The 27368-nt window shown below is 37.5% G+C and overlaps 1 protein-coding gene across 8 annotated transcripts in view; it reads right to left on the reverse strand.

The window, feature by feature from the left end:
- SUGCT (succinyl-CoA:glutarate-CoA transferase) overlaps positions 1–27368 on the reverse strand; it is a 326659-nt gene continuing 299291 nt past the window's right edge. For all 8 annotated transcript variants that reach the window (XM_040549158.1, XM_040549157.1, XM_040549155.1 and 5 more), the window contains one exon: positions 1–1425. In XM_040549158.1, the coding sequence (XP_040405092.1) occupies positions 1262–1425 (164 nt within the window). In that variant the 3' untranslated portion in view covers positions 1–1261. The remainder of the gene's footprint in view (positions 1426–27368) is intronic.

Genomic DNA, 27368 nt, shown 5'->3' on the forward strand with positions numbered 1-27368 from the left:
GCATCAATTTGAGTTAGTTTTATTTAGTTCTAGAAATAGGAAGGCTTTGCCTCTCTCCTGGGGTGCATACAACAAAGGTTAAGCCCTTCCCATACACAGTTTACATTAGCTGTAAATTATATGCTGGGATAGAGGAGCATGGCATTTCTTCTGTGAGTGAAGTACTGCCAAATTGGTTTGCTCAGGGGAAAGGGGTATTTTCCTTACAACTCTTCATGGATCAAATTCTTCCACCTTCTCACAATATGTGGTGCCTTACTCTTAAGTGCAACCCTTCTACAGGATATGATGTTACTAACTTCGAGGTAGGTTTGTCAACTCTGACCATGCTTTAATCATGGGGGTGGGACCAAGTCAAAAGCTTTGCAGAGATTTGTATTTTAACTATATTTTCTTCAGAGTGAAAGGTATTTTGGTTGGGAATTAGAGTCAGAGATAGGGATCAGTACCTACCCACAGAACCAGATTTAAATCTTGGGCAAGTTCTGGTATTTGACATTCAGCATGTGGTTTTGTGTGGATCAATGTTTAATTAACAGCACCCAGGGCATTCTTGAATAAAATTACAAAAGACTATTCAATCATAGTTCATCTCTCAACTGGTCTTGGAATAGGTTCATTTCATAACTGAAGAACTCTGCCAATTCCAGCTTATTTCTGCTAACATGCTGGGATTGTCATGACCATACAATGTAATATAAAGACATACCAGTAATTGGTAATACCAGAGAACTGAAGTGAGTTTTGCAATGGTTACTCTACCCTTGATTTGAAATAGAGATGAACAAAGAGTTCATAACCAATGATTCTGTTCAAAATCATTCAGATCAACCACCAATTTGTACATGGCTGATTTTCTCCTAAAGTAACTGTGCAAGCCAGCTTTCTACAAATGGAGAGTTTAGTACACAGATTTCTAAGGTTCTGCTTCTTTTCACTAACATGATGTCTTTCTGGGGACAAACATTTAGGCAATTACTGTAATTGTGATAAGAACTCCATTTCCCATACGATGTACTGAAAATGAGTAGCCACACAGGACCATATAATTACATTTACCCCTACCCCCAAGAAAATCTTTCAGTCAGACAGTATGAGATTGTTTATTTGATACATCAGTGTTAAAATCATACAAACACACATGGAAGAAAATTAGGAATTAAATTATGTCTTCTCTTTGAGTCCCATTAGGGGAGCTGAAGGGAGCAAAGAGAGGACAAAGCTATGTGAACTCAGTGTGAAGGAATGTAGCTAATGTTCCTTATCTGACCTCATGCTGAGCCACAACACCAGTGTGGAGCAGTTCTTCTATGGCATCATCCTCATACTTCAGCATGCCCTTCAGTATCTCCACCGTATGCTGTCCAACAAGTGGAGGTGGTCTGGGATGCGACACAGCAAATTCACTGTATCTGACACCTGGTCCTGTAAAAAAAAAAAAAAAAAAAAAGAAGAAAGTGGGAAATTATTTGCTGTCTATATTAATATTGAAGTGTCTATGTTAGTTTAAAGAAAAGTATCTCATTTTCACAACAGTCTTATCACAGTGTTTATTTATCACAGAAATGTTATATTCTAGAATTATATACTAAACAAATTCCTGCTGACAGTAAAGTATTAATAAGCCAGTTTTACGTAGTACAGCCAAATGCAGAATTGCTGCATATTTGCCCAATTTTAAGAAAGTCTTCCCATTGTTCCCAGTGGTATGTATATCAGGTATTCTGAGTCATATTAAATCCCAGATTTACTACTCCCTGCTTCCTGAACAACATATGCCCAAACCACAAAATGGGACGTGCTGCAGAAATCCCCACACTCTGTATACAACAGGAGGCAGCACAACCATAAGAAGCCAAAGAAGAGTCATATTAAGGCATTGTTACTACTGTCACAGCAGCATAAGATGATGGGCAGCACCATTTCTTGTCAGCAACAGCTCAAACACCTCTGCAGTGTTCTCCATTATCCTGCAGTGATGAAGGACTAACATCATGCACAGAAATGACATTCCCCAGATTGTTTTATGTCTTCTATCAAAAATGTAGGTAGCATAAGAAACTCAACAATGGTTTATTTACTCTGGCAAGAATCATTTCAAAGGTGGAAACAGCTTAGGGAAGCTGGCAATGATATGAAGAATTATGTCTACTGCAGATAGTCAGGTCTTACTTTTTAGCAATCCTCTGTAGTGAAACCAACAGAGATTTCAGTGTAGTTCCTTGCAGACAAGTAGCTATATCATTACTATCAGTCTCAGAAGAGAGAACAGGCCACAGATTTACTCCAGAATCAAAACTGAGATATACGTTCACTGTATGCGTAGAAAGACTAACTGTTTTATAGAGAAGCAGGGGATAATAATTTCCAGAATTGTCACCTGAAAACTTGCCTTTAATAAAATATTCAACAACCTCTGATGCTTTGGACAATGGAAAAAATGATTCCTTTATTCTTAATTACAGCCTTTATTATATCATCATAAAGATTTTACAGAAAAAGTTATATGTAGTTGTGTCTTTCTGCATGCCACTACAGCTTTACTTAGAAATGCAAATAAATACATAAGAATAGTGTTTGACTTAGTTCCAAAGGAACGATAGACTATCACATGGCAAGGAAAACAAATCACAACAAGAAGTCATCCTATAAAAGCATGAGTAAGGAAGCTGACTACTTGAGTTACTACTTATTTGAGCAGAGCTGATGAAAAAGGTCATGCCAAAATATTCCATTTTTGCTGCAGTCTTCATTAAACAGATCACCAGTGATAAATGTTTAACACAGTAAAGGTATTTACCTCAAAATGAGCAAGAATACACTCATGGGTACTTAGAAAGATTTTTTTCCAAGATGATTAGGTGTGTTCCTAATGAGTATGCTCCTGGCAGAGGCGAGGTACTGTTCCAGTGCTTAAAAAGGAAACGAGGGGGAACTGGGAAATTACAGACCAAATCATTTAACTTGAAGGAACATTAAATATTGGAACCAATAATCACACTGTACTCAGGAGATGAGGAACAGCGAGCATGTATCTATTAAGAAAAAGTAATGTTCACTCAATCTGATTTCTGTCTATCAGGAGACGCACTTACGGTGAGATACATCACATCTAACTTTAGATGCAAATAGTCTAGAGATAGATTTTTAGTTGCTTTGATATTTAGTGACTCCCTTTTGAGTGATTGCAGACAAGAAGACACACGTACAGTGCAGTTCGTCTCAGACACTGGTAAATGCCTAAACCTGGTCAGATGAATTGTGATCATTTACATTTTTCCATAAAACAGAGGACACAGAATTATCTTAGAAGCAGACCTCTACATTCCAAACATCCAAAATCATGCGAGATGACCCCCTCCCTCCCCCCCCAAGCCACCAGGATGTCAGATCAATATTTGAGTTTCAGAAAGACTTTCAGCTCTATCTTCCGTAAATTCACTAAAGAAACATGGTCTAGGTAAATCCAAAACCAGGTGGAGTCCTGAGCGGTAAATCATATTCAGAGAATAGCTACCTAGGGTCTTCTAAAAGAGGAGGATGTTTCAAGTGAGCTCCACAGGAATCTGTTCAGGATGAAACATTCATCAGTACTTTTTTAGTGGGTCAGCTGATGAAACTCATATTGTACTCACTCAGGTTTCAGAGGAGTTCAAGCTAAAACCGACTGTAAAAAAATTTTACAATGACTGGGCTAAACTGGAGAAAAAAAACGGATAAAAAGATGAAATTCAATAATGTCAAGGGGAAGGAGCTGCATTTATTAATATAAATACAGGGCAGAGGACAAACAGCAAGGTAGGAAGAGCTAGGGGTTACTCTAGATCACAAAACGAACGTGAGTCAACCATGTTGTTGCGAAAAAGGCAAGCGTCATACAGGGATGTACAAACAAGAGAGAAGCCTGCAGGACACATGAAATTATCTTTTTGTTCTAGTTGGGGCTGGCAGATCACAGCTGGAGTAGTGGCTGGTGGGGCCCCCCACCGCACAACCTTGTGGAGCACCTGAAGAGATTCTACAGGACAGCAACCAAAGCGAGAAAACATGAATGGCTGAACAAAGTGGTCATGGGCCTGAAGAGAAGGCCAGGAAAATAACACTGTCTTCAAAACTGTTTTCAAAAGATGAAAGATGAAAAGAAAGAGAAAAAAAAAAAAAGAAAAGGAAAAAAAATGTAACCCTTCTGCAAGAAGAAAGCAAATCCTTTCTCATGCCCATGATAGATGACAAATTAATTGACTCAAGTTGAAAAAAAAAAAAAAGAAAGAAAAAGTTGGCTACTTGAAATAAACTTAAATCATGGTACAGGTAGTGAAATGCTAAAACAGGTCATGTGAGGGGGCTGCAGACTTCCTACCAATTAGGACCTTAGGAACTAGAATTGCTTTGGTATAGCTGAACCTATATCTGATCCTTGGGGTTGCTGATGGATTGGGTGATCTCACATAATACATTCCCCCCACTAATATTCATGAAAACTAAGAAAGGGCTTACATCAGGGGTAATTTTTCTGTTAACTTATTCCCCTAATTCTACTCAGTTTGAATATACTAAGTTAAATTTTGAGAGGAACTCTCATGTGAGAGATCAGTAAATTTTAAAGGAACAGGTGACATCACTAAACAATATTTGTATTATCTTCTCTTCCTAGCACTGCCTGAGGGCTGTACTGGCCCTAGTGCAAGCCACAGGAATGATGTATCTGTGCCAACTGAAATGCTTATGAAGACAATTTCAGAGTAAAAATGCCCCTTAGAGATTTATTGGTCTAGAATTTCAAAGTAGCCATAGAACTATTAGGCAATTTCTATTAAAATGTAATAAATAGATATAAAGATTCTCATTTCAGGTGTCTGCATCTGAGACCATATATATGTTCTCTTTATACAGAGAAATCATCAGACTAACAGGAACTAATTTAGTAGATATACATGGTTTTCATTTGCTTGTGCAATTTTTTGCTAGTGTAAAAATTGCCTATCTCAAACCCCAGGAGTTGAAATGATATCAAAAGACATTGAATAAAACCTCTAATGAAAAGAAAACAAAATTTACATTAAGTGTACAACAGGCATAGAATGCTTCACACTTCCCAAAGAAATTAATCTTACAAACTAGAGCATGCTAGAAATTTGCACAGCAATTATAAAACCAGTGTCTTTCTTGAGCCTTTATTGTTTGATGCATCATTCATCATGCTACTTTTCACTTTGATAGAGTTATAAAGTTATCTACTTTCATTCAAAGGAGCTACTTGCTAATGATCCATCATTAACGATTCTCTGTTCTTTCCTTGTGTAACTTCTACTTGGCTTCTGTGTCAATTAGGAGGGTGCAAAGCTTGCCAGTCAGGCTTCAGCAATCCCACGCTCCTACTGAACAACGCTCCCGGAGAGCAACCAGCAGAATGCTATCCAAATGCTAATTAAACACAACTGCCTTATGAGGAAACCATCCCTTGAGGCAGAGAGAGGTGAACTGCTTTAATTAAGGTCAGAAGCATTTGCATGTGGGTGAGTTACAGGGAGCTTTGCAGATGAAAACAGGCCTTTGCTGGGATAAAAGCAGTTAGCGGTTGGAGGAGGTCACCTGCACATCCCGACTGTAAGCAGGACACTATATTCAATTCAGCCTTAAGTTAAAGGGACAGATATAGTTACCTGAAGAAAGCCACAAAGGAATGAGTAGTAGCTGAGATTTGACTTTGTCCTGTTAAATTAAAAGGAGCCTTCTTCTCTTTTTATTTTAACTGTTGCTAGTAAAGCAAAAAGTTATTTCTTTTACCACATTTAAATTCTAGGCTGATTTTTTATTATAATCATTTTGACTTTGGCACATTGTTAAAATACATGCTGTTCATAACACACAATGTTCAAGGATTGATAGTGCAACAAGAAGTCAAAATTTGTATCAGTTGCAACTACAATGACAACTCTACCAGGTTACCTTGAAGACTTCCCCAGTATTTGAACTCAACACCATCACAATAAATTCCATTTCTTTTGTGCCTATCTGCTACAGCAGTGCTAGACATCAAGCAGCGCTATTAAGTAGAGACATATTAAACACATTAAAGCAAAAGATAAAGGGAGATAAAACCACTGAAACAGGTCCAGAGGAAAGGCCCAACAATAACGAAATGCCTTTGAACATACACCTTAACCAGGTGAAACACATGGCACGTTTTGGAATGTGTCACTGGATGTTTCTGAGATTCAGGGCTGCAGAAGCAAAGTTAGTTTTGTTCTACTATTCAGTAGTAGAAATTGAAGTTGAATTAGAATATTAAAGGAGCAAAGCACAGTACATAAAAGTGGATAAAGGTAATAAATTTTGCTTTGTCCTGCCAAATAGCAATCCTGCAGCACTGTGCACGAGTCACCAGATAACACTTTCTCTGCAGCACAGGTTAAAGCATATTGAACTAATCTAATTCTCAAATTATGTAGAGGGAATTAGGCCCAGGGACAGCCAAGCTCAGGAAAAAGACATGAATATTTGTTACAATTCAGTTGGGACAAGGAAAAAGAAAGGGGAAGTCTGAACTAATGTACGTGTATATGTCCTTCTTCCAACATATCACCTACATTTACAGGAAAGAGCAATGAGAAACCTATCACCCCTCGTTAGCTAGCTCTACCCCAGCTCACAGTGTAGTCTGTATACATGTATGAACCACACAAAAACAAACTAAGAACTTGTACCTCTTCCAAATAACACCGTGTTGCTACATAACAGTTTTGCAGTTCCAATGAAATATCATTAACAGTCAACAGAGATGGCCCAGAACCAAATCATTTGCACCCAGATCCCATATACACTACAGTTCAAGTGTTTGGGGCATTCAATCAGCTAGTTATGAAACCAGCCAAAGAAGAGGACCAGCAGGAAACAAGAAGTAACTTTTAAGGCACTGAAAAGGAAAACAATAGAGAATATGTCTGAGAAATGGCCTTAATGGCTCACATGAAGGACACTCGGGAGTTAGAAGTGATGAGTTCAGGGATATGTTACCAGGAGTAGACCTGGGAGACTTCATTTTGAATGTCAGGTCTCTTCCCTTTTGTCCCAGCCATGACTTCTGTTAATTCATCATTCACAGCTGAGAAGTGGATGAGGTGGCTGAGCACACAGTACAGCCCAGCCTGGCTACACTGCCTTTACACTGAGCTTCTTTCCCGTGATAAAACACAAAGTAAAAGTACACACAGGCAAAAAAAGCCTCATTAAAAATTGATGTTAGTATAAGTAGTGCACACAGACTTCAGGAAATATCCAGAACAAATTATTTGCTCCAGCTTAACTGGGGAACTACAATGTTTTTTCTTTCTTGCTATAGACATGACAGTTTGGGAGCTTGGAGGGCTTCTTAGGAATCTTTTTAATCACTGGAAAAATCCTTTCCTTTTGCATGACATTAGAGCTGGTGATTTACCTTTTAAGAACAACTCATAATAGATTTGGAAAAAATAAATTAAGGGAATAATATTCAAGAACTCACTCCTTCTTTCACTGCAGGTTCCACTTCCTCCCCCACTTAAAGCATAGCCACACAGAGTGTTCATTTGGCACCCAGCGCAGCTGAGAGGGTGGAAAACTTTGGCAGGATGAGTAGGAATGAGTAACTGAGAGAAGAGGGGATGGACAACCCTTTTCAGATGGCAATAAAAAAGGTATATCTTGTGTTAGGTGCCATACAAACACAGATGTAAATATATTAGTAAATAGTAGTAGTAAATAGTAAAATCAGTAGTGCAGTGAAAGTAATATCAATACTAAACATATCTATAAGTCATCTGTTTACCTTTTCTCATCTGGCAAATGTTGACTGCCATGGGAGAGCTAAAAGAATTATCACAATTATTAACGACAAGAGTCAAGAATGTAAAAGCTGAATCACTGTGAGAGGAAGGAATTGAGAGGCAGAGCACAAAAAAAAAAGGTTTATTTGTGATAATCATAGATGGGTGTTTAAGAATCAATCACTTTTAAACCCTGACTTAGACATTCAGGACATCCATTACACAACTCTTAAAACCCTTTGTCAAGTACACTTACAAAAGTACTTTTTTTTTTTAACCCAAAGCTGCACATACAGAAATGCATTAAAAAGCATTTTATGTATTTCCTATCAACCAACATCCTGGATATAATCAGTGTAAAAATACCAATCAGCATTTATATACACTTTACATTTTCAAAGTGTCACCATACTAACTATATCTAATTAATCTTGCATGACTGCTGGGGTAAAAGCAATCATTTATCAGTCACTCTGCTTGCATATTTGATAGTAATCCTGACTAACTGCATCACTCAACACGATTTTGAGAGAGAACTCTTGGCACGTAAGAGCTTTAAGAACCTCACAGTAAGGTAGTGTCTACTGCTTCCCATATGTATCACCTCACAACATTGAAAATTTGGCCTTTTTGTACAGCCTCACACAGTTCCATTCCTTTATGAAACCCCCAAAGACCTAAAGAGAAGACAAAGAAAGGCAGGAAGGAAGATGACAAGTAAGAATACTCAGAGATAGCAATTTTAAAGAACTGTAAATTCCCTAGGTAATAAACCGTAGCTTCATTTCCTAAGGAAACGTGTTCACATGTCTGTGCTGTCTTTCTAATCATCTGTTTGCCTTGCTTTACCCACTGCTCCACCCCTAACTTTTGAGCCTGTCAATCTGGACAACAGTATCGAAATCCTAAGGAAAATTAAGTTCTTACCAGTTTTGCAAAAATTGGCAACTGCTGAAGGACAGACACCCAAACTACTGCCTTGATGACATTGTATAAATAAATAAATAAATAAATAAATAAAAGAACTCAGGTATTATATACCCTGTTTGGTTGCAAAGGGCTTACTAATAAGTACAGACACAACTGTGTAAGAGTCACCTAGCACATACTGTGGAGACACAGCATAAAGGACATGAGAAAAGGTCAGGTCATCATAAGTACACATAGGGTTTATAAAGGAGAGAAGTCTGAAGGAAAAGATTATTCAATTCCACTGTACATGGAACAAGTTCTTCTAGACATCTTTTCTACAGCACTGTGGGCGGTGTATTCAGGCTGTGCAAGCCCAAGGTAAGGACACTAAAGACTTCTAGTTTAACATAAATTGGTCTTGTTGGAAAGAGCTGAATAAGTAGAGGGCAAAAACTGGGAGAAGCCTTACAAAACTTTAATAGGAAAAACCTACAAAGGCAAGCCTAAACTAATGAAAATCCAAGATAAAAATGTAATTTTTCTCCAGTTATAATCTAGTCAATACAAAATTTGATGTATAATCCCACCACAGGATGCAGGTTAACCACAGGATGTGTACCTAATGCAGAAATTGTGGGGTCAGGCTGAAAGGCTAGTGCTATTCAGGAGGTCAGACTATGTGACCATAATGGTTATTTCTGGGCATAAAATACATGGAATTCTGAAACACCCATAAGCACAACTGTTTCCACAGAATGGAACTGGGTTTAAGATGGACCTGAGCTTCCTCTGATACTTGAGAGGTCAAGTGATATATTGTTTCACTAAGATATTAATGCCTTAATCAATTTCTCTTAAAGAGAGCAATCAGTGAGAGGTGTGTTACAAGCATGGAACATAAAAATCAAAATGCCACCTGAAATGAGTCTCTTAAAAGGACAGAGAACTGCTTAGTTGCAACATGCTCACATGATCTTGGAAGTTGAATCATGTCCCCAGCTGTGCAGGCAGGCAAGAACCTCCTCAGGGACCTCCTACTGAGCCTGGTGAAAACTATTTCCAAGTCCCATGCCTTGTGGTTAGTGTGACCCTGCATGTTGGAATAAGACACGTCAGCCAACCCAGAAAGTGTCTGCATCTCCTCAGTACACCAATCTGTCCTTTCCTGTGTCCAGTCTCCAGCTATAGGTTAGATTCTTTGGCTCTTCAGAGACCCCAAAGGTAATCCTCCTGGCCAGCTGTGCATCATCAGAGTAGGAGGAGATTAACTTTTCCTTGCAGATGAGCTCTTCCTTGCTCTTTAGGCAGCTAGCTGAAGCCTGCATACCTGAAGCTGATTCTAGTCTCTTAATTCTGGGATGCAAGACAATCCACGCTGAAGAACATACACACTGTGAACCTAAGGCTGGATATAATTTTCTCTCTTATCCCTTACTTGTTAAGCTGCCCTTTTTTGAGGTAGGAGTCTTTAAGTTTTTCCCAAACAACTGGTAAAAATAACATAAAATTAAAAACCTTCTCTTAACGTAAATTTGAAAGAATTTTCAAAACATTCTCCTAAGTAACTTTTGCCAATGCACTTATCATGCTCAAACACACTGAAAATGCTCACATCACAAGTCTGATCTTCCAGCTCCTAGGGATCATTTTTCTATGTCCTGTCCTCAGAGTCTTTGCCTAGTTGTTTCTGCACCATTTTGAAACCACGGATATCAGAATGGGGTACAGTTTATTGCACGGAAAAAAAAAAAAAAAGAAAAAAAAAAACATTTTTCTGTATCTCTCTAAAGCTCTTTTAAGTACAGCTTGAAATGGGAACTGATGTTAAGATGATTATTTATGATGATACCAATCAAGTTTATTTAAGTCTCTTTTTAAAATCTGAGGTCTATCTGGCATTCCGGTCTGACGGTATTAAAACCCACCATAACAGCTGCTTTGGCAGAGACAGTTGGTAGCCTGGAATAGAGTGAACTGGGTGGTAAACGGCTTGTGACAGGAGCACTGTATCACAGAGCTTTGCTCTAGTTCCCTAGCCTCAACACAACCCATCTGTATATTAGTACATGATTTATTCATTAATTTAGGATAATTAATGTCTTAAAGCATCTATCTTAGCCTGTTAAGAAAAAGAAATTGAGAAACAAAAACCTTCTACAGTCTACCTGTAGCAGAACTATTTGCAATCACTTCTAAACACTTTTACATTGACTAATTTTTCCTTAACAATCCCTTCTTTTGGTCAAAGGATTAAGTCTCAAAAGGGGTGTATTGTTATTAAAAAAAAAAAAAAAGATCAGACATTCAGTTAGATGTCAAATCATGTGTCTGTTACATGTTGCATGTTTATTGCCATGAGTGTTTATTCTACACATCTTCAGACTGTTCCTCTGTGGCTACAATGCACAGGCATATAAACCTTCACATTTGGAAAATTCAACAGTCTGATGATATTTTCTTGCCTGGTTAGTGACCCACACCAAGTAAGTATCTGCTGAGTGAGTATTAAAATAATGGAAAAAGTCATCAGCTGCAGCACAGCCAAGGAAATTCTGGTGGTTGAAATTCTTCAGAGCAAATGACAGCTAGGTAACTCTATGTTTGAGCACCATGGAAATATTTGGAACTTGATTCTCGAGCAAGGCATCTGTGATTAAGTAGGGCTGAGTACTTTGCACAGCCTGATCACTCTTCCAAAAGCTCTCCCACTCCACCCTCCATTTACTTCTGTTGTCCCCTGTGCTGCAGAATGAGGCCAGTTCCACTGCATAGGGACTTTCCCTGGCAAAGGAAGATGGGAAGGGATTTGATACTTTGTTTTGGATTACTTGAAGAACTGCAAATTACATTTTTAGCTCTTTTTGGGTAAGGTGCCCAGACTCCTTGAGGCATAGGCTACTAAAAATGCTGGCAGAGTTTTGAAAAGCACTGTGCAATCTGGGACAACTCTCTTTCTGAGTGTCATACTTGAGACATCTTTACAGGGGCCCAGTTTCCAGAAAAAGCTGAGGACATCTGAAAATCTTTCTCTTTTAGGATGTCTCAATTTGACTGTGCAAAGACATCTGGTATTCAAAATAGACAAGAAGAGCAAAAATCCTTTCATTTAGCAGGGGAAAGTAAAAGTCTGGATATATAACTCTTTCTAGCCCTTCTATTTTCCTATTTCCTACTGAAAAGCAATCATCAGGTTAATTATAAGTTTTTCAAAGGGAAATTGGGCTTTGGGAGTCAGCTAGAGAGGGAGCATACTGAAGATTAGGCTGGTTTTTTTTCCACAGATTTGTAAGTGACAATTTGATCAATACTGTCTCTGTGTGAAGAACTGGGAACAGCTTTTTGGCTTTCCATTGTCTGCTGCCAATCCCTGACATGTGATATTCAGCTCATCGACTTGCAAATATCAAAGCAGTATGGGGCACGAGAAACAGCCGTTTCAAACCAAGCAGCCTTCAGTTTGGTTTTGGTTGTGTGGGCATGCCGATGTGAGCATGTGTATGTTAGTTAAGTATAGGCTGGTTCTGTATCTAAGTTCTTGTGGTTTCTAACATTTGCCAGCCTTTACTCTGTCAGAAGGGATTTCAGTGTTGTGTTCTACCCTACAACGGTCAAAAGAGTCAGAAATCATCTCTCCTCACCCACAAAGACTACAGTAGGATTAAGAAACAGAAATTTAAGTCGGACACACCCATGAAGAGGAATGAGGCACAAGGTTAGGAAGCCATCCAAAGCTCACTTGCCTATCCCCTTACTAAACTAAACTTAAAAGACTCTTTTTTGCTCAAGAAGACAACTAAAAAGCTGGGAAACAAAAATTAAAATCAGATTGAAACCAGCCATGCCTAAGCAATAGCCCATTTTAAATGTGCACAGATCAGTTTCATTAAAATATTTCCCCATTCTCTCTTTTTCCACCTCCTAATATTTTTGCTGTTTTCTTTAGCTCCCCTTTAAACTCCAAAGCAAAATGCTTTTACTGACATGCTTTGTAACTTTGGAGTCCTAATCTTAAGCAGCAGGTGCTTAGTTTTAACGGAATTTTTCCATCTCTGAATGTCTGGGAGCATCAGTAGCACCTCCCTCCTACACAGCCCCTCACCTTTGATCCTTTGCCATTTGCACTTGTGGGTTTTCATTTACTGTATTTCTTCTTTCTACAATCTGCTTTTTCACTGCAAAGCCTTCAATCTCTCCTCTCCTTTCTTTTACCTCATATGATTGGAAAGTGCTGTCTCCTAAAAATCCTTATAAAATATGAAGGGCCTGGCTGTCCCTTTCTTCATTTTCAGAAATGCTGTGTCTATTTTACACTGTACTGGCAATTTAAAATGGCCTTAGAATGGTTGTAAATATTTGCATCACAAGAACAATTATATTTTAATTGCCAGAGGTCCCAGGGCTTATCCACACAAAAACTGGAACCAAAATAACAGTTGGTTTTACTTCACACAATTACTTACTTTGGAGCAAGTCTGTGTGTGGGCACTTTTGTTTCATACTAACAGTTTTTGTTTCCATTTAATTTTAGCTTTTCTGGTAATCTGATTTTACTTAATTTTCTCTTATAATTTCCCATTTTGAGTAAACATAAATGATTTTGTACAGATTTAATCTCAAGTAATATCCAAGGAAAAAGCATCTATACTCAGTTTACACTGATATATCTAAAAGTTTGGATTAAAGGTAGTTGTGTAAATTCCTGTTTGCATGTAGAAAGAATGGGATTCACATCCTAATGTTAGAATTAGAGATGCTGTAATGAGTGAGTACCTGCCCTGCCTTGGTGCTGGTAGATTTCTCCTGAACACCATACGATTTAACAAAGTTTAATCGTCTGGTGTTTCTTATATCCAGGAATCTTATATCCCTAGTTTGTGTTTCAGTTAGTCTCCAAAGCATATTTGTATTTGGCTGTTACAGAATAGCTTCTTACACTCATTTGCCTTTCTATTGCTTATTGTATGCACATCAGAATAGAGTTCTTGCTCAAAAAGCAATGACTTGTTGCAGAAGTGACCTCATCTTTATCCCTAATAACTCAACAGAAATTTGACTGAAAATTCTGCCTTTTAAAATATGAACCTGCATTGTGCTGCAGTAAATCACAAAGGCTCACATAGTTTTCTAATAACTAAATTTTAATTGAATTTTCCATTCTTAACAAGACGACCCAATTCCAGAAAGTCATATCAGCCCCTTCCTTAATCCACAAAGTTCAGAGGCTATCTTCTGCACTGACGGCATGCAAAAATGTTTAAGACTAACACAAATACTTTTCATAGATTATTCTGATTCTTAGGCTGATTTCTAAGCCAGCTGTTCTCTGCCTGATTCAATGTGCAGATTTCATTTTAAAACACAGAATATTCCCTAGTTACCTGCCATATAACTAGATCTTACAGGTGTAGGGCATGTTTGTAATACTTGTTCATCCAGTTGCAGGAAAAAAAAATCATAAAATAAAATACTTTGTCTAGCTTTCCTGTATTCTAATGCTTTCCCCCCAACTTTCACATATTGTATCAACTGAAGAATGCCAGGAATTACTTCATGCTTTATATATGTACCTGTTACAGATTATATTCATTAATTTCAAAGCCAGCTGCTGTTTTTGCTTAAAGTAATCCTTGATGGAACACTTTTTTATGACATAAGTCTTTTAACAAGAACTGCTTGCTATGATATAGAAACATTTAAATTTACCCTAATTATAGATCTACTACTTTTCTGTTCTTTTTCACATAAGTAGGGTAACTAGCATAATGCTCCTCCTTGGACTTACTCTCTATAGCAATTTCGACACACAACACCAAATACAAAAGAAAACCATGTACACATAAAAAAACTGTCAGAAGAAACAAATAAACATCTAGTAGATTATTTAGAATTAGTAAAATCAACCATAGAATAGACTGCAGGAGTTGAGAATCTAAACAGAGGCATTTGGCTCCTTGCTCTGTCACCAAACAACCCTGTGATCACAGGCAAATCAGGTTCCTTTACCATACCCTTCTATTTCCCCTACAGTTTTGTTAGTCTTGCCTATTTAGATTATAAAATGTGAAGGACTGGAGTTGCCTCTTACTATTTGTTTGTCTAGTGTCTGACACAATGGGCCCCACTTTGTATTGGAATAAAATACAGATAATAATTTTCTGATATCCTGACTCCCAAAGCTGCTTCAGCAAAGTATGAACCACTGTCCCAAGTTATATCTGATAAATTGTGCATTACTCTGTTGTGGGAGAGATTTCTTTCTAATCCTAAATCCATCTGTCTTGCTGTGCTCCAAGTGATAGTTTCTGGGCAGAGAGCATACTAATTGCAGGATTAAACTCTTAGCTAACTCTTGGGTGGAAACTGTTTCCCATAATGTGGTAGAAAACACGTGTTGGTTTCTGTCTGCAGATCCTTGAACATCATAGCCCTGATCCTGACTGGGAAATTTAGGTTCTCTATTGAAGCATGTCTCTGCAGTATAACTTAATTAAAATTAAATAATAACTAGCTATCAAAATGTATTATTGAGATTTTGGTGGCTCCAGAACTGCTTAGCCTGGTTTAGTTGCTCTTTGAAAGGCAGACACTATTGTGCTGAATGCAGTGAATTGAGCACCTCCTCCAAATAAGTAGGGCATAAACTTGGAGATGAAAAATGAACTGTAATTTTGGTTTACTGTCTTAGGATCATTTTAATTTTACAAACAGAGAAATTTGAAACATTTTAAGCACATCTGAAGTACATCTCTGTATATGACATTTAATTGTAATATATATCATTTATGTGGACACGCACACTGAGGTGAATGACTGACATCACTGATGTGACACAGACTCTACTGGGAAGCTGCAAGACACAGCCGGCCTCCAAAATCTTTTCTTCCCATGGGTATATAAGGGGGCACATACCAGACTGGCAGTCACAAACATTGAAATCTTTCAGAAATTATTCTGCTTGTATCTTATCTTCTTAGGGCTCTCCAGTTAAAAGCCATCTTGCTAACAAAACACTAAACTTTCCATAATATTAAAACATACTGAAAATGTTGAAAACAACCTCATATTTCAAGAAGAGCTACATTATTAGGCAAAGCTACTTGTTGTTTTAATCCAATTCTTAAGGTTGTGTTAACGGTTGCACTGCAATCAAGAGACATTACTGGCACTAGCACCCAACCAAGAGCCCTATACTGTATTTTTAAATATTTGAACCAAATCCCCATGCCAGACAGCATTAGTAAACCTAAGAGCAAAGTTAGCTGGGTGAAGGGATTGAATGAAGCAAGGTGAGATATGCAGAGGGCTGGACCAACAGGTAATTTTTGAGTTCAGGAGTTCCAAAAACCAGATATGTGTTTGTGAAAACACAGTTCTTCTGGAACATAGGATAAAGTTCAGCTGGGATAAGCACTTCCCATCATTAACTTCTGTTCCTACCACCTTCTGACTCTTATCTGCCCTCATGTTACAGTGGCCTAACCAATCCATTAGCACAGCAAGGCTTAAGCTGTATCCATATTTCTCCTATTGACACTACTCTTTGTTCTCCTTTGCCAATTAACCACATCTTGGCAAACATTCACCCTTCCATACAGATTATCAAAGTCAATATAAAGACAGAAAAACACCCATAAAAGTTCAGTACACTAGACCTCCCTCTGCAAAGGTCAAACGTAGATGTTTTTGGAGGAGGGCAAGAATAGGGCGAGAACATCCAATATTTTCCCCTGATACTTTCCTAGCCTCTAACAATTCACCATCTAGCTCCACTATCCCACCCTCCTCTAATGCATACTCCTCTGCTCTTCCCAATTCTCTCCCTAGTCTCCCATTAACCAACGCCTACTCTAACATCCTGAGGATAATCACCACAAGCAACTTAATACACCATGAGATAATATATCCCATGTAACTCAATTACTCATCAACCTTCAGTGCTCTTTCTTGTTCCCAAAGCCCACAACTCACCACGGCACTTGCCATTGAACCCTAAGCCTTATTTTCCCTCTCTCCTTCTCCCACTCCTTCTCCAAAACTTTCTACTGACCTTAAGTATTGAATACTGTGAATGCTTCATATTCTTCACTGTTCACATTTTTCCTTCATTAATCCATGTACTCCCTCATCTATTTCTCACAGAAACTGACAAGTTGCACATTGTACATTGAAAGTAATATTTGAGAAACAGAGAAAGATGAAGCAGCACTTCTGACTAAATAGACTATATTTGCTGAATTCTTCCTCTGGATTTGTTAGATCTCTGCAGCTGGGATTTATCCTTAATTACAAGCCAAGTAACCCCACTTCGCAGCATGCACTACAACCAACATATTTTAAGCAGGTGTGGGAAAATTCAGCAAAGCACTAATGACTCCTAAAAGTGCTAGCAGAACCTGAATTCATACTGAAAGTACTGAAAGATGTAATGCCAATTCAACACACAAAGTGATTTTTTGTAATTTCTGTGTCTGGCTTATCCAGTCTTCCTAGAGGCTGACCACAAAAAAAAAAAAAAAAAAAAAAAAAAAAAAAAAGTAGAAACAGATTCAGATAAAGAAATCAAATAGGGTGGGAAAATGGGTCTGCTTTAATACAGAGTATCTCTGTATTAATATCTCTGTCTGATATCATTTATTTAATTTTGCAGTATCTAGAACTCTCTGTGGAAATATGCTGTTTAGGTAGATGCAACATCAATCTTAGCGTACCACAGCCTTCTATATTAGATATGAGAAACAAGATTTCTCATTAAAGAAATCCAACTTCTGTTTTTTCTGGGTGACTCAGAGGAAAGACACAACCTTGGCATCTTTACTTATTCTCCTAGGTGAACCAACAGAAGCAGACTCTATACATAAAATGTCTAGATACTGAGCTTGTTAAGTATAGCACTATGACAAGTTAATCCAGGTCAGCATATGCTTCCCCCATCTCTTTTTCCAACCAGCTTTGACTCATAATGTGACTAGAGAGAAATAGGGACATAGTTTTCACGAATGACTGAGTAGGAGCTGTCTGACTTTGCTTTTGGATCTGAGATGACTGTTGTAGTCCTAATGTGAAGAAAGTACACTCTCTGAAATTCAGTCTTTAATGCAGCTTCAGCTGTGTAATCAAATTAAAAGTAGCCCTAACCATTTATCATCTTTGAAAAGTTCATCTTAATTAGTATTTTTGTGCTGTAGCTGTCCTCTTTTGTAAAGCCTTCTGAATCCTTTTAAAGACGTTATAGAATGTCGGCCTTAATTCTATTAAAATAATTATGTCCTGCTTGGTTCATAGACAAAACATAGACAAATAACATACGTCTGCTTTATATGGTGTGATTTCTGCAACATGTGGAAACTGCTGTTGAAGTCACTGGCAAATGGCAGCATGCGAATAATCCTTACATCTGTGTACAAGCAAACCCACAAGTTTCACAGAAGCTGCTCACATTGGATATTCTTAGAGTGAGAAAGACTGAAAAGAAAATCACGCTGTTTCTGATTAGTTTTAATTAAAGCATTGGTTCATCTCCTTATTCCCATTCATACTAAGGTATATTTTACAACTTGAAAAGATTTTAATAGGATTCAGATCCTGTTTTTAAATTAAGCTCTGGCTCTCCCTATCCATCACATTTAATTTGCAGGCCATAAATATTGCCACTTTCAAATAAAAGACTTAGGACCAGATTCAACAAACATTTAGTCTTGTAAGCACAGTGTAAAATCAATGTAAAGTTAGAAAAATAAAAATAATTTAGGAATATAAATATTTTCAATCTACATGTTCCTCAAGATATTTTGAACACTTCAGAAATAATGTTGCTTTTGGAGAGGGCATAAACTGACAGCATGGGCAAAGTAAGCCACTGGTCACTTTAAATCCTTTGGTTTGATATTTCTAAATAAAATTCAGAATAAAAATACTCAAGTACTGTGCTATTTTCCTTACAAGCTAGCATCAGGTTAACTATGTCATCTCAGCAAGAAACTGTAGTTATAGAAAAGCTCTTAAGAAATGAGTGAAAAGAAGGGGGAAATAAGAGAATGACTGTGAATGTGAGAAAATAAAGGAAGAAAACACTATTAATCTCTCTATAATATGGTTACACGTGCTTTAGAATTGTTAAAAAAGGCCAAAATGGGAAAAAAAAAAAAAAAAAACTACAGGATTGTAACATATTGTGCATAAAAAATGAATAAAATTGTAAAAAACAATATCTCTGATGTGATGAATACTGTTATCAGCTCTTAGACTTACGCTTCCAGGATAATTGTATTTCACACTCATTGGTGGTATAAATTTCAAGCACAGCTTGAAGAAGAAATAAGTTTCATACCAGAAAATCAAGATTTTTATTTCAGCTGCTTACATTTCAATAAGCATCCCATTTATACATAGATGTACTGATATTAGATAAATGCATATGGACTTGCATTCATACAATGAGATGTGTACATGACATATGTATTTATATAGCATGTTTATAATTACTTCCATTAATACAGCAGAGGTTTTCAGATGATTATTGCCCTCATGGAGAATATAATTAACAAAAACAGGCACACACTTTTCGATTTCTTCCTTCCAACAAAAGCCTAACCCTTATGAAATGGTATCTTTCACATTCCCAATACAAATCTAAAGGAGAATAACCATTAGACACAGAACCATAAAATTCTAGCACCTTCACTAACTTGCAATACAGCTTCATGTCAAGTAGTTACTATGTGTGGATATGAACCAGCAAACCATTTCAGCATGTGCCTAAATGACTCAGTCTCCCCAGCTGTAATGAACTGATAACAGTATTTGCTGACTTAACTCAGGTTATTTTGAAGGCCTAGGTAACATTTGCAAGGTACGCTGAAATCGTAGAGCAGCAGATGCAGTGCTGCAACCACTAAGGACTATTAAACTTCCCTTAGAACAATGCTGCTAAACTTTTTCTGTGTTGCATGCCAATATGCCTGGCTGCAATAGAACTTTACACTTAGACAGTGGGCATGTTCCCTCTGTGGTATATCTCACTCCACAGTCCTTACTGTCTAGAAACATGGTCAGACAAAGCATCGTGTCTTTCCCACCAATGCACCTGCTTTTCTTTCCAAAAGAAACTAGGAGAGTAAAGGACAACAAAAGTACAGATGAAAGAGAGCAGAGATGTTTACCCACCTGTATCTGTGAGCTGCAAAGGTGCCTGGGTTGCAGAGTACAGACTCATGGAGAGCAGACATAAAGCAGGTGAACAGGCAGTGAGAGAACAGAGCCTGGCACATGCCATTGCTCCTCTGCCATGAGGAAAGGATGGGCCAGTGATGAGTGGGTAGTCAAGGACCTGAGCACATGAAATTCATTTTTCTTCTCTGTTATCAGTGGCCCTAGAGTGACTTAGGGAAAGTGTTCTTTGTCCCTGTGAAAGAGGTATAAGAGTTCTTAAGTGGTTCTCAGGATGCTAAGATTCATGAGTTTATCTACTGTTTAGATACAATAGTAATAGATACATTAAAGTATCTTAGGCAAACAGGAGTTGTGTTTTTCAGGTAAATTTATACAAACAATCAAACAAAAAGAACACTGGTACAAATGAAGTCAAACTTACTTTTTAATTTTAGATGAATTAAAATAATTACTACCCAAGGTAAAAATGAAATAAACTGTTATGATTATTAAAGGCATCCCATAATACTGGTTATTTAAAAGAAAGAAAAAAGCAAGACTGCCTTTTTAGCTTCTATGACCTGGCCCAGAAGACATTAACCTTCTCCTATAGATGGACACTTCTAGGGGAAAACATAACTTTATTAGCGATACCCACTGAATGTGCTTAATATTTAGAGAGAAGTGAAACTGCTATCTCTCACAGATGCAATACATGACTATCAGACTAGACCAGAGTCCTTGAAGAGATTTTAGACTACTAGAGTAAAAACTGCTTTCAGATGGATATGACTTAAGAAATTTGAAGAAAAGAAAAAAAAAAAGGCTTTTAGCAATTCAGATCTCAATGGTCGTATTTTTCTCTTATATGTCATGGACTCTGTCTTGAAGTGAAAAACAGATCATCTTTATAAACAGTCTAATCATCATGTTTCAATTAACACCTTTTTTAGCACAACCTACTGTCCTATTCTCAGTTTCCTCTCAACATACAGATGACAGATCCTGAAAAGGATAAAATATTTTAAGGTCTTCCAAAGGACACCTTGTGTGAAGGATGTGATATTGAAAGTAGAGAAAATGAACCTTTCAGTTGAGAAGAGAATGTACCTTTAAGGCATTAATAACAAATGCTAAAACACCAAAAGGAAACTTTTCCAAACTGGTTATGATTAGCTGTTCTAATTCTGTACACTGCCCTGAGGAATTTGAACACCCATTGAAACCAAGGATCTTCCTTTAAACAAGGAGACATAAAACATAATCCCATAGACTTTAAGGCAAGTAACTTCCAAGGGATTTGCTACAGCGATTTATTTGCAACAGGTTTGCTGCAGTAATAACTTTTCACTGCAAGTACACAATGTCTGTCTTTTGCAAAATACTTCCACTTCATTTTCTATCAGAGGGCCACCAATCCTTCATGCCAGGATTTCATAAAATTAATAAATCTACTTCCATAATCCTTGCTGCCTTTACTGACAAACGTAATAAACTACAGGATGCAAAACTCTGGAAGCCTACTGGGATTTATTTCCTTTTTTTTTTTTTTTTTTTTCCTTGACAAGCTTTACAGAGTAGCACTTCTGAGACATGCTCATGTGCCGTAAACCTAATCCTTAGCAATTTCCTCTTTTCTCAAATAACCCAAATATTTTATGAATAGTGAAGGATTTCCTTTATCAGACAACACTTGCTTTTTTTTTTTTTTTTTTTCATATGAGTTGTTCTCAAGGAAATGCACTTTTTAGAACGATTGGATGTTCTCAAGTTGACATTCATAGGACACACTCCTAACAAAGCATGTAAAACATAACCAAGAAGAAAATTTGCTGTAGTTTAAAGGCACTACACAGAAGGTGGGAGAACTGGTGGGACTTGAGACCAAAACAACGTTGTTTTTTCTGTCCTCATCATAGTATGTCTTTTGGTGCTATTTTTTATTCCCATCAATCTCTGTAGATTTGCTTTTCTACTGCAGGAGGTGGCACATGGATGCATTTTTCAGCATTGATGGGCCAGTGAAGTCACAGTCTTCTGCTACTTTCTTTTCTCAGTCCTCTTTTGCCTAAAATGTGGGTGACACCATTCCATCTATAACAGAAGGTTTCACCATACTGATAGAACAATTACATTTACTTGCATGACTTCTTCAGCTAGGCCAGCACCTATGCAACTCTTCTCTAGATTGAGCTCATCCTTTGGCTGGTGTAGTTTTAGTGGGCAAGTGTATTAGTGCACACGCACATCTACACTGATAGGAAGTGACCTTCTGGAAACAATTCCTCAGTGCAAAGTTTACTATAGCACCAACCCATCTGCTAAAAATTCTTATTTTTGCTGTAGAAAGAGAAGTGTGACTGGAATCCAGCTCCTAATGACAAAGCCAGCACACTGGTTCCTATCACCTTCCTGCTCCCCCACGTAATGGCTGCAATCACAACTGTACTTCATCCTTCTGCTGCTGAGAGACACCCTTGATTTACCTGGGAAGTGGGGAATAGGGCAATGTAAGCACAACGACTCCATTATTTCTTGTTTATTCTAAAAGGACCGATAAAGGGATAAACACAAATCTTGGCTGAAATAACTGTGAGGAAAAATGGTTGAGATTTTTTTTGACATTTAGTTACCTACAGGAAGCCTTAAGATGGTCTAAAACTTGCTCCTCAGAAAGAAGAGCTGCTCAGAAATTCCTTAAATTGACAGGCAACATTTAAGAAATTAATCAAATGGAATTAATTTTTATTTTGCTGCACATACAGCTCCAAATCAAATATTACAGGAGCACAGAAAATCTCAAGAAAATGCCCCACGAGGCAGGGAAAACAATTAGTGGGCAAAAAAGAGAAGTATTCAGCACATCCCTCACCCTAGAAGTCCAAGCCAATTACAGTAGAAATAGTCAGTGATTCAGCACAAAGGTTCCTTGGCAGACTAGGGAGGAAAAGGCAAGACTCCAGCTGGGTCACTCAGAGAAACAAAAATGCAACAGTACATCATAAGGGCAGGATTTGAGTTTGCAGCCCTTAAAAAAGGGGGCATTTAATTTAGTACATGGCATTCTTAAAAAGTTCTTCTTCAATTGTATTTCTTCTTGAGATTGTGAACACAAAGTTTCCATTAAAAGTGGTTTGTTATCACAGGGTCACAAAGTTCTCCAACCATCAAGGGTCTCTGCTGTAGTTCAAATGAAAGAATGATGCTTTTTTTTTTTTTTTTTTTCTTTTGGGGGGGGGGCGGGGGGAGTTGAACTCTAATACTTCTGGGAGAAAACAGAGTGCAAACCAAAATTTCCATTCTTAAACCATCCTGGATTCCTGGATTCTTTACCGAGTTTTACTAAAAGAGAGAAGAGGGAAAGAGAAGGAAGAAGAGGGAAAGAGAGAGAAGGAAAGCTTTGATTATTGTTTTTTTGTTTGTTTGTTTTTCTGATGGGAGAGCCAAAACTTTGGTTATTGTCAGAGAAAACCCAGAATGAGATACAGACCTTCGAACTGCCCCAGAATGATCACTCTTAGTTTCTTGAGTATGCATGAGCCATCCTTGAAATGAGTTTGGGGAGAGTTAGAGAGTAGAAAAAAAAATATGGAGAAGATAAGAATGGAGGAAAAGGCAACCAAAAGCAGGGAAATCAAGAACTACAGAGGCAAAGAAAGAAGTTGGAGGACGAGAGCAAAAAATAATAGAGAAAGCAGCAGGAGCAGTGGAGAGTTTGATGGTAAAAGTGATGAAAAGATAACTGAGATGCTTATCAGTGAGATTCAGAAGAAATGCTGGTGGAGCAAAAAGATGGCAGATACAAAGCAGAGTCATCATCACTTGCAACTGAGGAAGTCCATATGATCACAGGAATTTTTCATAATGTGCTCAGCCAGCTGCGGCTGGCTCTGTGAATAATGTAGCTGGGAACAGGGGTGAAAAAATGAGCTAAGAGACAATGTGGAAGGAGCCAACAGCTGATTTGACAAAAGGCAGCAAAAAGGGAAAAAAAAAAAAAAAAAACAGATAATTTGAATGGGTTACATCTGAAAAAAAGTCAACTGCACTGGCTTGAGCATCACTGACAAACAGCATCATAAGGACGTGGAAAGCAACTTTGAGATAGATTCTCAATTCCCTCTGCAATCAAAACATCTCATCCAAGAAGAACAGCTTTTAACAATGAATTACTCTTAAAGATAAAACTGCAGACAGTAAAAATTGTATCCTTCAGGAGTATTTAAAAAGCATATGTGTGTATGATCTTATTAGCTTAAAAATAAAAAGATGTAGTTTGAATAAAAAGTTGTTTGTTTGTTTATTTTTTTAATGTTCATGTCTTCTAACCCTTTTTGCCATAATAGAGCCACAACATATCATGATACAAAAACTGCTCATGCAAAACTATTGCTTACCAATGGTGCCAGAAATGTGAGTTTCATAAATTTTACTGTACAGCTGGAGGAGTATGTGCATGTGTTACTGTTCCACAGCACTCATATAAAACAGTTAGAAAATAATCATTTTAAGGTGACACTGTCAATTTTTAAATAATACTAGATGTCTTTTTTTTTTTTTTTTTCCATTGTATTGTTTCAGATAACACCTGGCAATACCATAATTGAAAGTGAAAAGACAATCTATTTCCCACTGCTCCAACACAGTCTGCCTTCAGACAGCAGGTTTCACAAGAGCTTTTAGAAGAGGTTGTGGGATCTCCATCTTTGGGGCTTTTCAAGCCAAAACCCTAAGTGACCTGGTCTCAATTCAGCGCTGAACCCGCTCTGACCAGTGTGATTCTCTGAGTCAGATCATCACATATAGACAATTTCAGTATCTCCTTCTTGCTAGTCAATCTCACCAGTAGGGCACTATTCAAATATTGTCTTCACTTAACATTAAAGACTATGTAAAGGTAAATATAGTATTTAAATAACTTCATTTCATCAGCGAGGGAGGGAGAGTGGGGAACTCAGTATCAAACACAGGCAAAAGGAAGAGTAAAATGTAAACTGATAAAAAACTAGGGAGGGATCACAAGTAAGCTTCTACAGTGCTATGTCCTCTTTTATTACTCAGTATTGCACTTGTTTTTCATGTGAAATTCATTGAACGTGGTGCTACATAACTTTTAACAGGTTTCTATTCTACCCACAATGTATGAGATTAGCCAGCTAGATTTCAAATTGACTGTTTCAATCAAATCTCTTATAATGCTCTCCCCACTTTCATTAGGGGAGAACACGAAACTTCTCAGGGTTTTCAGATGTCATGCAAAGGCATTACCTTGGATCTCAAAAGGTTTATGGTCTGCGGCCTTTTTTCTTTTGCACTGGGGAAATGAGAGTGGATAAAGCATCTTGTTAACAACAATTTCTGTGGTTCTCGAGACTGCCTGGATGTCCTTGTCTCGTCCCTTGTTGTATGGCTTAAGCCTTTTCAATTGTTTACAATCAGACCAGTAAGCAGTTTCTAAAATCATAACCATTTAAGAAGCATGGCATGCAAAAATCATTTCTGAAAAGCTCACATGTTTTAAATATACTAAATACTTTTAAACCTGAAAAAAAAAATCAATAAACTATAAAAAGAGATAACTTTTCAGATTTTTTTGTCTGTCTGTGGATTTACATTGTCCCTGCAATATGCCACAAACATTAAACTTTCAATTGGAAGCAAATGAGAACAATTCTCAGCCACCTCTTTCATAAAAACCCTTCAATTATTTGTAATGTTTTTTGACCAGTAAATAATAGAGCTGCTTCACTGAGCTATTTAAGCCATATTACTTACAGCTGGAGAAAAATGAGGAACAGTCATTTTCTAGAGAGGCCAAAAAATATGGTACACCCATGCAAACTAAATTAGATTAGGATTTCTTTGCCATTGGTTTGAGAAGATAAAGGATAACCTTTTCAACTTTTACTTTGCCTGGCATTGCATTTATATTTTCATATGAAAGATCTTGAACATAGAACTTCACAAGTGTTAATAGGTTTCAGTCCTATCACCAACGTGCTGAGACTAAATACAGATGGAACTACTGAAATATTGCTGTAGCTGAAATGTCCATGCTGAGGCTTCTAGAAAAACAGCAGTCAGTGGCATTTAATTTTTCCTTAATTACATGGTGTCAAATTAAACACGACTGTGCAAAGACTTGTTAAACAGACTCCTGAGAAAGCATCTTTACAGATTTCTTTTTCTTTTTTTGGGGGGTGGGGTGGGAGGAGATATAGGTATAAAGTTATATCCTGCATTTTGACTTGCTGCTTACATGGGATGAAATTTGATCACTGCACAGCACATCTCAGCACAGCGTCCCCACAGGCAATGGAGACTTGCTAATAAACAAACAGGGCTACTCTCCAGTAACGGACAATTCCTATGCCGCAATGCTTGCAGAATCACCACCGAGGGGCTTTGGGAAGAAGGAGATGTTAAATTTGGGAAGCACAGTGGATCCATTGTATTCTGAACCTCTCACCATTTTCCATTACTTTCTCATTAAAAAATGGAACATTTGAAGGCATCTTCAGAGTACATAGTTGAGTTATTGCTATTGTTTTTAATCTAGACGGAGGCCCAAGCTGAACCAAGAACTGCACAATTAGAAGAAAACAACCCTCAATCTGAAAAGTTTTCAGGCTGAACTTACACTATTGAGCTACGTAATAGTAAAAAATCTCAAAAATACAGCAAAAAAAAAAAAAAAACCAAAATGCATTTACTGAAAGGAGAGGTGGAATAAATAGGTAGAAAATGGTCAGGTTTTCAGCCTAAACCAAGATGGTTTATGCTAAAGAGCGAGCTGGCAGAACCTGTTCTTTGCATCTCACACTGTTCCCAGACAGAAAGCTTTGTGGGAGAGAGTTACAGAATAGGCTGGCAAGTTACCTTGGGTGTAATAAGCAGACATACAGCCTTTCTCTCCTGCATCTTTTAACTTAACTAAGAGAAGCAACTCAGGAGCCTTTCAGAAACCCATTCTTCTATGAGTAATTAGAATATCCACAATAAATTTGACCAAAGAGCTGAGACCATTTATTCTATGCTGACTAGTGTTATGTTATCTCAGTGCTTCTTTTTGCTTTGTACAGTTTTGTTCCCTCATGTGTTACACCTAGATTACAAACTCCACAGAGAAGGGTCTACCTTTTCATTCTATTTCATTTATGGTTGTGGCACAATGTAGATGGGAATCTGACCTCCAAACATATGTTGTGAAAGATCAATGAAGGACTCCACCACCACGACCAATTTGTCCTATACAGAGTTCAACCTTGTAAGTTAACTTCCTCACTGTTTTCATGTCAATAAACCAAACGTTTGCCCCATTATACCTTACACCAAAATTTAAGGTGTTTTTCCAAGAGCATAAGAAGCCAAAAGTACAGATTATGGTCCCCTCATTTAATAGAGAGACCATCTTTCTCTCATCAAGCAGACAAAATGTGTGCAAGAAACACTTTTGTACATTAAAAACAAACAAACAAACAAACAAAAACAATTATGGTGAGC

Source organism: Cygnus olor, chromosome 2 (assembly GCF_009769625.2).
Source record: "Cygnus olor isolate bCygOlo1 chromosome 2, bCygOlo1.pri.v2, whole genome shotgun sequence".
NCBI classification, from domain to species: Eukaryota; Metazoa; Chordata; class Aves; order Anseriformes; family Anatidae; genus Cygnus; species Cygnus olor.